Source organism: Puccinia triticina, chromosome 3A (genome assembly GCF_026914185.1).
Source record: "Puccinia triticina chromosome 3A, complete sequence".
NCBI classification, from domain to species: domain Eukaryota; kingdom Fungi; phylum Basidiomycota; class Pucciniomycetes; order Pucciniales; family Pucciniaceae; genus Puccinia; species Puccinia triticina.
Genome location: NC_070560.1, coordinates 6,760,653 through 6,770,325, shown reverse-complemented (window position 1 = coordinate 6,770,325; position 9,673 = coordinate 6,760,653). Strand labels below are relative to the sequence as shown.

General features: G+C 49.0%; 3 protein-coding genes across 3 annotated transcripts; 2 read left to right on the top strand and 1 right to left on the bottom strand.

Moving 5' to 3' along the window:
* Positions 1–1,575: 1,575 nt before the first annotated feature.
* Positions 1,576–2,145, top strand: PtA15_3A730 (uncharacterized protein; the record flags this gene model as incomplete). The annotated part of the gene is made up of 3 exons (XM_053167727.1): positions 1,576–1,628; positions 1,702–1,857; positions 1,998–2,145. The coding sequence occupies 3 exons, from the start codon at positions 1,576–1,578 to the stop codon at positions 2,143–2,145; spliced, it is 357 nt and encodes a 118-aa protein (XP_053018915.1).
* Positions 2,146–3,423: 1,278 nt separating this feature from the next.
* On the bottom strand, positions 3,424–4,699 carry PtA15_3A729 (uncharacterized protein; the record flags this gene model as incomplete). Its single annotated transcript, XM_053167725.1, has 2 exons — positions 3,424–4,532; positions 4,600–4,699. 2 exons carry the CDS (start codon positions 4,697–4,699, stop codon positions 3,424–3,426), a joined length of 1,209 nt encoding a protein of 402 aa, XP_053018914.1.
* A 913-nt stretch (positions 4,700–5,612) lies between these two features.
* Positions 5,613–7,976, top strand: PtA15_3A728 (uncharacterized protein; the record flags this gene model as incomplete). Its single annotated transcript, XM_053167724.1, has 3 exons — positions 5,613–5,803; positions 5,900–6,135; positions 6,220–7,976. 3 exons carry the CDS (start codon positions 5,613–5,615, stop codon positions 7,974–7,976), a joined length of 2,184 nt encoding a protein of 727 aa, XP_053018913.1.
* Between the last annotated feature and the right edge of the window lie 1,697 nt (positions 7,977–9,673).

The following is a 9,673-nucleotide window of genomic DNA, read 5'->3' as shown; positions in this document are numbered from 1 at the left end:
GGCGTCAATCTTCTAGCAAGGTACAGCCAGAATCCATCTCAAGCACACTGGAAGGCGCTAGACTTCCTAATTGGTTATTTAAAGAGGTCAAAGTCGGTAAAGCTGGTACTGAAGGGAAAAGGGGACTCGTTGGATTTATGGTCAGACGCGAACTGGGGAGGAAAGCATGAGAGGTCGACTTTGGGTTTTGTCATCAAGCACATGGGCGATGCCATTGCATGGGGAGCAAAACGGCAGGCGGTGGTGGCTTTGTCGACTTGTGCGGCCGAATACATAGCGCTATCAGAAGGTGCTCAACACCTGGTGGGTATATCAATTCTCCTTGAAGACATGAAGCATCAGTTGAACATGAACATATTCTGCGACAATGAGGCTGCCATATTGATTGCTGGAGACAATGTGTCAAAAAAGAAGACACGGTATCTGATTTGTGCATTTTATTTCATCAATGACTTTGTGCGCGAGAACAAGATCAAGATACAATGGACCAGTACTCAAGACCAACATGCAGACATCTTCACCAAAAGACTTGGCCCCAACAAAATGGACACGGCTCTGATGAATTTGGGATTGGCAGGGTAAAGTTTACCACCTTGGGAGGGGGTGTTGGAATCCGGAGAAGACAAGGAGGTAAACTTTAACTATCGGAGTTTATCTTAGGCTATGCTTGTACCAAATCATGTATATACAAGCATAGCTGCGGCACAGTCTATTGTACCTAGTCTACTTCTACACGCACGGTACCGGTTCCTCTCTTTCCTCACCGAGATTGGACCCGATACCGTGTGTGCTAGAGCTCACCCGTGATGCCTTTCTTATCGTCAGGTGAGTAGTAATCAACACCGAGATTGGACCCAATACCGTGTGTGCTAGAGCTCACCCGTGACGCCTTTCTTATCGTCAGATTGGCATTCACCCATCCCTGGGTGTCTTATACACTGGTCAGCAGTTGGCACTGGTTGATCCCGGTCTCCAAATCTCGGTGAGGAAAAGATTTGGAGCCGGGGTGCGGGAATGTCCAGGCTAAGTAGTGGCTACAACCCTAACCACGGGAAAGAACCCCTGGGGATAAGGTTAAACTAAGTACATGGTTATGGCTATATAGATTTTGTAATCTTGATTTTGAAGATCCCACCGGCCCTACTCCAACAATCCCGCTATGAGACATCAGGTTGGTCACACAAATTTCTGGGTGGGGTCAGGGGATTGGGCCGACGCAATTCATCACGTCGGCACCCATTTGACCGCAACCCGTGGTGTACGGATAGCCCACCGGGCGGGGTCCCCCGGACCCTCCGTTCAAGAGGCTTAGTTAAGCTAGGGGCAACCCATTGACAGGCCCTCCCGATTTCCATCCCTGTAGGAGTGTGCCAACGTTACAGGAATGCAAGATCAATAAATATCCGCGGATATCCGGGTAGCCGGCCATATCCGCAGGTTTGGTCGACTTGGATCTGGCCTGATCCGCGACCCCCAGCCAGATATCCCGGACTGTATACCGGATATCCCGCAGGGGTTATCTGGCTCAGGGTTGAAGTGTTGAACCTCAACTGGACGTGTCGAGCACCACGAAACATGAGGCTGAACGTCACAAATACGTACCACTATATCAAGCTTGGAGTTACAAGGTAAGCCCTGTGCGCGCACTCTGTTTAACGCTTCCAGACAGCCTGAAATTGATTGTCATCTCTTGGTTTTTAGTGGCTCGGTTGATGAGGCCAACGACCTGAATCTCTATCGTATACTGAAGGATTCGATGAAGGATTGGTTTGGTGAGATCGGTGGTTTGGACCCTTCAAACTTGACGACGATCTGGTCAAAAGACCACCGTGAAGTGGTCATCAAGGCCCCAGCAGAGTCCGTTTCAAATTCTTGAAGTCCAGCTCGGTTCCCTGCTTCTATCGAACTGATTCTCTTGTATAATTGTCTTGTGTACATTTTTTCTTCTATTTCGTTTCGTCAAATTCTCCTTTCGGCCTGTCTTTCCTTTCAAAAAGTCAAGCACACAAGGTTTTGAACACGATCTCCATGCACTCTTCTTCTAGCTTTAACCCGGAACCAAGCAGTCATCCACTCAGCTTACAGATTCTATCACATTCACACTGTTTGGTAAATTTATCCCGGAATGATCGCTTAGGAATCTAGATCAAATCAGCCTTGCTATCGTTGAAGAATAAGAACCAAGAGCGGGTAGAGGGAGACGGTGGCCGAAGCCATTGCCTTTTAAGGTAGGAGTCAGGGCGATTCCCTTAGACGGAATGGGGAAGCTTCACAACAGCGACAGTGGAGGACTTCTAAAATCCCGTCGCAATGTGGGAGCGATCTGGGAGGCTCCCAGAGTCCCAAAGCTTACCAAATTGCTAAAGCCCCCGGGGGTCGCACATCATAATTAATTCACCCATTTATGACTTGTAAAAACCCCAGGGGAGAAAGCTGAAAGCCAACTACAAGAGCGTAGCGGGCTACTGCTCTCCCCCGCAGAAGTATAACACCAGGCTATAACAATATTGTCTTTTGAATAATGCTCGGATGTTTTCTCAATTTTTTAGCATAATATATGTGAAGTTGGTAGGCTAGGTGATTTTTTCATTGAAAGTTCTGTATAATGACATGTTGGTGTAAGCTGCACAATTGAAATTTCACCAGCCCCACTTGGTGGAAGAAAGACTCAAGGAAATACCAGATGGACAAAAGAGGCAAAAAAATGTTAGATGTTGGCAGAAGTGGAGCAAGATGAGCAGGAAACCTTGAAAGAGAGGCTAGGGTTGAAACAACAGAGAGTAGACTACGGATAACAGCAACGTAACAGCTTCCTGCCTGTTACAGTTAGTATTACTTGTAACGGTGGTGCGTTACATACTATATCACATGAATGTAACAGCATTTTTTTATCCTAGTTACGTCATCCAGATAACAAGCAAAATTGGGGGTAATAACAACTTTTTTTTGGTTGTTATTGCATCCAGGAGATAATGCCAGTAACAGCCTCAAAAAATGAGGCCCCTTACATTACACGCAATGCCAAAAAACACCCCGTTAACTACTAATGTAATGTGCCGCAGCGCGTAACGAGGATATTTATGTAACACAAATCATGTGGATAATGTAGCAAAACATAAATACACTTTGATGGTTGAAATCTTTCTTAGCTGATGGGACATGAAGTCAATTTTGCTAGTTGAAAGAAACAGCTCAGACTCAATGATGTGTTGATGATGATGCAAGAGGACTTTAGAATTGTGTGTATCTGTCACACTTGTGACACACAAAGACAACTGCATATATAAATGAGGACAACATTGTAGGGCTACAAGTCTTGCATAAATGTTGTCATAGAGGAAGACGCCTAAAATTGAAAGACTACAGTTGTAAGAGATGTTTTGGCGAGGAAATGAGACTGAGAGAAAACTGGAATTCTAGAGATTACATGGTGAGCATGTAAGCCTCTTGCAGGTCATCGGTGGCCAATCGGTACGCGCTGTTAAATTGATAAAACCAGCCTTTGTAATACATCTTATGAGAAGGTTGGTCTGCCTGAGGGGCGACAGGAATAAAAAAGTGGTCGATCATGAACAAGATCGTTTTTGGGGCATTTTGAAGATGAGCTATTGAGCCTTGGACCGTGAGGAAATTTTCGAACTGATCTGCGCCATTATCCCCCCGGCCAAGACCGTCGACAAGCTTCTCTATCTTTGCAGAAAGCAGGTTATTCATTCCAGCAAATATATCGAGCTCCCTAGAATTCAGATGCGTGGCCATTTTGAAGTTTCGTTTGTCGGTCGACATCTGTAATAGTTTTGCAAAAAACATTCTGGCTAATTTGATGACTGCGATCACCGACGATTTGGTACGAGGTTGATCACTCAGTGGAGCTGGATAGGGTCGATTGATGAATTTCGTAAACTTCTTGAGCGCGTCATTGATCGACTCTATGAGCACTCGCCATGCGTCTTGAATGAAATCTAACTCGGATTTATTCATGAAGTCGAGTGCCCTGTCGATAGAGTCCAAGCAAGTGTCCGTGAGCTCGCGTACTTCGGCTCTCTTGTGAGGGTGATCGACGGCGAATGTGTAGCCCGAGTCTTCCATAAAATGACGAGAGGAATGAAGCAAGTCGCAAACATGCCCGGTCACCAAGTTTGTGATTAGATCGAGACGGCAGCATATCACTTGTCTCGCTTTATTGAAGTCCTGGTCATGCCTCACTTCTTGTGGGTCTATGCCTGGGTTGATGCAAGCTATGGCGAACTTGATTTTATCCAAGGTGACATCCAGTTTTGTCAAAATTTTGAGGATCAGTTTGAGTTTCGAAACTGGATCGTTCTGGGGATCGGTCCGGCTGATGAGCGCATTCGAAAGGGCAATGACATGGCGTCTCAGGCTAGGGAAACGTTTTGATTGGAGTTGCTCTAAGAGCTCCGTTCTGATTTCAACTTGGTTAAATAGTACGACTGGGTCTGGGCGATTGACGATGCCATCGGTCAGTGAGTAGTATGCATTGTTGACACGGGCTAACTCATTCACTACCAAAACTAGAGGTGTGCCGAAACGAATCAGCCAGTCTTCCTAATTCTGCGAGACACGGTACACCCTACGTACGCTCGTAGTTTTCGATCTGCGCTCTGGTACCACCGTGATTTCCTAGGCGGCTGAAGGCGTCGATCAGCGCAGATGCCCCGTGTATTCCAGGTCTGACCATGTTGTTGAGGTGTAAGGTTGGCTGCGAACGGTGGGGGGAAACTGGGGTGGGCAATTGAGGGTCCTCTGGCTGGTAGGAAACCATACACATGTACTCACATGTAGTACGTCCGTTGCCCGGCCTAAGTAAAACGTGTTAAGCCGGAACAGGGGATACGTCCCGCAGGGTGTCTCGGCGGCGTCTGGCTCGGTATCCTGTACAACAAGTGAGTAATATTATCGCGGATAGCGAAGGACAGCAGCAAGGACTTGGTAGCCAAGCGGTCAGCGCGCGCTCGTCAGATTTTCTCAGCCTCAAGACAACAGGTTTTGCAGAAGCAAATTTAGCCAGTCTTCCCATCTGTGCAAGATATGATACAGATCACATATCCTGAAAGTGTTTGATCTTCGCTAGACTAACACGACCTCCCCCAAGTGAGCCCATGTAAAACACACCCCTCTCAGTCATCGAGAAGGGTGTAATAAGATAACTCCAACTGGTCTGCTCGGGTCATAGAGAGGAGGAAACACTCCTCTCGATGACCGGGATTGCTCCGGCCATCGAGATACATGCGTCCCAATGACCAGAACGCTCCAGTCATCGAGTTACTCCACTTGATGACCGGAACAAGGCTTGCAGAGGGTGGTGGTGCTGGAGGAGGGATCTGTCAGGCGGCTTGAACTGCCGGCTGTCCATAAAATTCGAGCGGAGCCGCAACTGCTGTGAGCGTTCGCGGGCCGGGGAGCACAGGCCAGCTGCCCCCCGGACCGAGATGTTGTAAGTCCCTCCTGCGGGGGGCCAGGAGGGACTTCGATAAGTTTGCTGATGTCGCCTGGCTCCCCCACACAAATATCCTCCGGCAGGCTCTACCGTGTACAATACGTCAATATCTATTCAAACAAACATCAAGCTGCCATCTAGTCAATCCTCGAGAATGGCATCTCATCAAGCACCCCTGTTCATCAAGATCAAGCACGCCGACTCGACCCGGAAAGTCCAGGTGCCTAACCAGCCTGCGCCAGTCTGGTCGAAACTTTCGGCAGCTATCGTCGAGAGGTTTGGGATCCCAAAGGAACAGCCGATCGGATTGGAATACGTCGACCCTGAGGGCGACATTATTACCATGTCAGTCTGGCCTCCAACCATCTATGTAGTCTCTCTCTCAATATCGCAAAGTGAAAGACCATCTGCTGACTTCAAGTTCCTTGTGAAAATCCACAGCTCCTCTCAAGTCGAGTTTGACGAACTTTGGGATGAGATCACTCTTGCTGCTCAATCCACCCGCAAAGGCGGTGTCGAACAAAGAACCCTCACTCTACTGCTCGTCCTCATCGGTCGTCAATCACCTCAACCCACACAGCCTAGTGACCGTGCTCAAGGTCATCCGATAGTGGCTGGATCAGCTACGGCAGCAGCGCCCACTGCTAACGTTGATGATTCAGGCGTTGATGCTTCAAGTGAGCTCAATCATCCTGACCCTGCTAAAATCGAGGGTAATACTCCGATCAAGCGAAAAACTGACTCGATCTCTTCTATTCAAGCATCCGACCCACCCGAATACCCGATCAACACATCGCCCTCCCCCATCAGTCAACCCCCTCTGGCAGACCCGAGCCTTGGTCTGTCTGCCTTGATTACCGCGATCGATACGATCGCCCCCAAGCTACAAGACACTCTTGGTGGCTATGCACAGATGATTGTCCAAGTGGCCGATCAGCTCAGCGATACCTGCCAGGTCATTGCCAGCCGTTTACAACAGGAGCCTTCCGTCCAAACGGGCCCGATCCCTCGAGCAAAGCATTCCGAAGATATACTTGCTCGGGCTCGCTCAACTGACATGTTCGCTCCGCCTCCAAATCCGCCTCACCCGCCTTTCGGCTTTGCACCACACCCAGCCCGGAACGAAAACGGCCCTAGTGGTCTCTCGGCGGCCACGGCCTTGCCGTGCAACTCGCCTCTCGACCACCTTTGGTTTACGAGAGCGGCGGCACGCAATAATTACCCAGTGCCCGATTCACACAATCATGCAAGCTTCCGACCAAACGAATTTGTCCCGCCCTTCGCACCCGTCACCCCAAGACTGCCCAGAAAGAGTCCTTTCGAAGAGGCCAGTTTCGGATGTCTACAGGGAAAAGACCGACATAACCCCCCGACCTTCTTCCCCGAAGACCCTACCCATGAAATCTACGAGGGTTACAGACCCTACAGACCCAATTGGCTCCTGTCCGAGTCGGCCAGAAACTCTCCCAATTTGCCTGACAAGGCCCACAACGGATTGGGAGGCTTTGGAGACGTCCGCGGACAAGGTCGAAGCAGCCCCGCCTCGCACTTCGCAAATGAATGTCCTGCTCAGAAGAGCAACATCAGATTCGGTGGCGCGGGTATCGAGAAGTCACGAGACGAAGAGTGCTCCAGCTTCAGACCGATGTTCAACCCCGCCTCACATTTCGCACATGCCTGTCCTGCTCCGAATAGCAACATCGGATTCGGATTTGGAGGCGCAGGTATCGAGAAGTCACAAGCAAAAGAGTGCCCCAGCTTTAAACCGATGTTCCGAAATCTCAACGTTTCCAGCCTCGCCGATAAGCATAACCATCCAAGCAAGAATCCCTTCGGGGATGCGAATTTCGGAAGCAACCCCTCGGTCTTCTTCCCTTGCGATTTTGAGAAGATACACCCCAACAGTTCCTACGGAGGTATAATTCCTGCTGGAGTATTCGGCCCGCACCCGATCTTGGCCAAAAACGCCACAAACGTGCCTGGCAAAACCCACCTTGGGAAGAGCAAGAGCAAACTTGAAAGTGCAGATATCGAGAAGTCGCCGGAGGCGGAGCTAAAAGATCGTAGCACTTCCATTCTAGCCAACCAGGACATCTTGGGTGGCCTCGGTCGGGATAACGCGGCAAGACGATCACCTGCTCCTTCATTGACCCTTCCCAACTCATGTGATCACCCTAAGAAGAAACACTCTGTCGCTTCTTCGGATGATGATGACAACTGCAGCTGGCCCGAGCGCGCTGAAGTAAACCTTGCGCGTCCAAAATGGATGGTTGAGCCAGCCACCGGGACCAGTGCTCGTAGGAGCGGCAATGGAGGAGCAGAGAAAAAGAAGGGACTAGTTAGTTGGGCCGATTCCAATCAGCTTCGCAAGACCCAGGCCCATGGTCTTAATTTCTCTAAGCCTAGAAATACGTTCACTCGAAAACTTCCGACGAGCTTTGCGGAGTCAGAGGAGAACAGTGATAACGAGTCTCAAAACAACGACGCGTGGGGCCAGGGGTGGGGGCCGTCTCGATAGAGCAATTGGCAATGATTTGGTGGCTGGAAAGTCTCGGCGCTTGTTAAGCTCTTTCGCCTCAAGCTACTTTCTCCCTTTTCCAATCGATAATCACCACTAACTATTACCCTGTCTTGTATTTCTGACAGTGCCTCCCAACCTGTTCTCCTTCCTCGATCCATCGGGCGGGAGGATCCCTCCAGATTTTCATCCGTCCATATATCTTGTATGCTCTTGATTTTTGTACTGTACTCGTTCGGTTTATCAGGCTTCCAAGAAAAGACAAAAAGCAAAAAAATAGGCAAAACAACAAAAGAATGAAAAAAACAAGATGAAGAAGATACGTGTACTGCGCTTCCCTACATTTGGTTTATGTATCACCCCTTCTCATAAATGGCTTCCCAAACACGATACGAGTTGACCAAGTTATAACCTCTCATTGTATGCCTTCCTGCTTTCATCTCTATTCCATCGTTATCCTGTCTCACAAGCATATATAGCTACTGGCGAGACTCTCGCCATTAGCCCTACGGCTTCCCCTTTCTCGCGGTCTTGCTCATTGGTTTGTGGATGCGTCCGAGTTTTCTGGCTATCCGGAATTCATATAGTCACTCACCTCGGTCCAGCCCTCTCCAAAATGTCTTGTGGGGAAAATCGTCGTTATTCTAGCTGAAACTTCGTCGGTCCCTCCCTAAATTGACGTAAGCCTGCCCTGGTACAAGGGTAGAAGGCTCGCTGTGTAGCACTGGCCTGGCGGCAAAGGTGCCCCTTCCGTGGGGAGGGACTGGCGCACAAGGGCAAATCCCTTGAAATCTTCAGATACGGGATTCATAATTGCCCGTGCCGGCAGGAAAATATTCAGTTGCCTCCAGAAAATGGATGGGGAGACCCTTCCGCAAAAAAGTGGTTTGCTATAACTCTGTATGGGAAGGGCAATCAATGAGTTGGCCTCCCCCAGGCTCCCCCCCCCCCAGAGCCCAAGGGAAATGCTGGACCTGTGACCACTCAATCTTTACATGTTCTTGCAAAAAAAAAATTGTCACAGTTGAAAATCCTCAAAAAAAAAGGGGGTTGAGAAATCGACTCCCTCAAATTACAAAATCGACTCCCAAATGCAGTTTACATTGCGCGGACCACTTCGGGACGTCTTCCCCGGGTCCTCGTGGCCGCATTTTGACCCGGGGGCGTTTTGGGAGTCGGAATTGTAATTCCGCGATCAGTCGGGATTTTCATTTTACAAAAAATCCCAGAAAATAGAGACATATTTATATCTCCTCACTGGAGTCCCCAAACGCTCCCAAAATTTCACAGCAATCTAGATACACTGTCTAGAAAATATGCTGAGCTTCACGGCATTAGCACACCTCAGGGACACCTTGTGTAGCCGGGGGCTGATTTGGCGGATTTCCTACTAAGGCAAACCACCAAAACCTTGACTATGGTGCTCCAAATTCCCCCAGATTTTTTCTGCAATAGGAATACCCTCTCTAGAAAATATGTTGAGCTCCAAGGAGGTATTACACATCAGGAACACCTTGTGTAGCCGGGGGTTGTTTGGCGGATTTCCTACTAAGGAAATCCCACAAAACCCCAAATGACCCCAAATTTTTTCTGCCATAAGAATACACTCTTTAAAACATATGTTGATTTTCACGGCATTAGGACACCTCAGGGACACCTTGTGTAGCCGGGGGCTGATTTGGCGGATTTCCTACTAT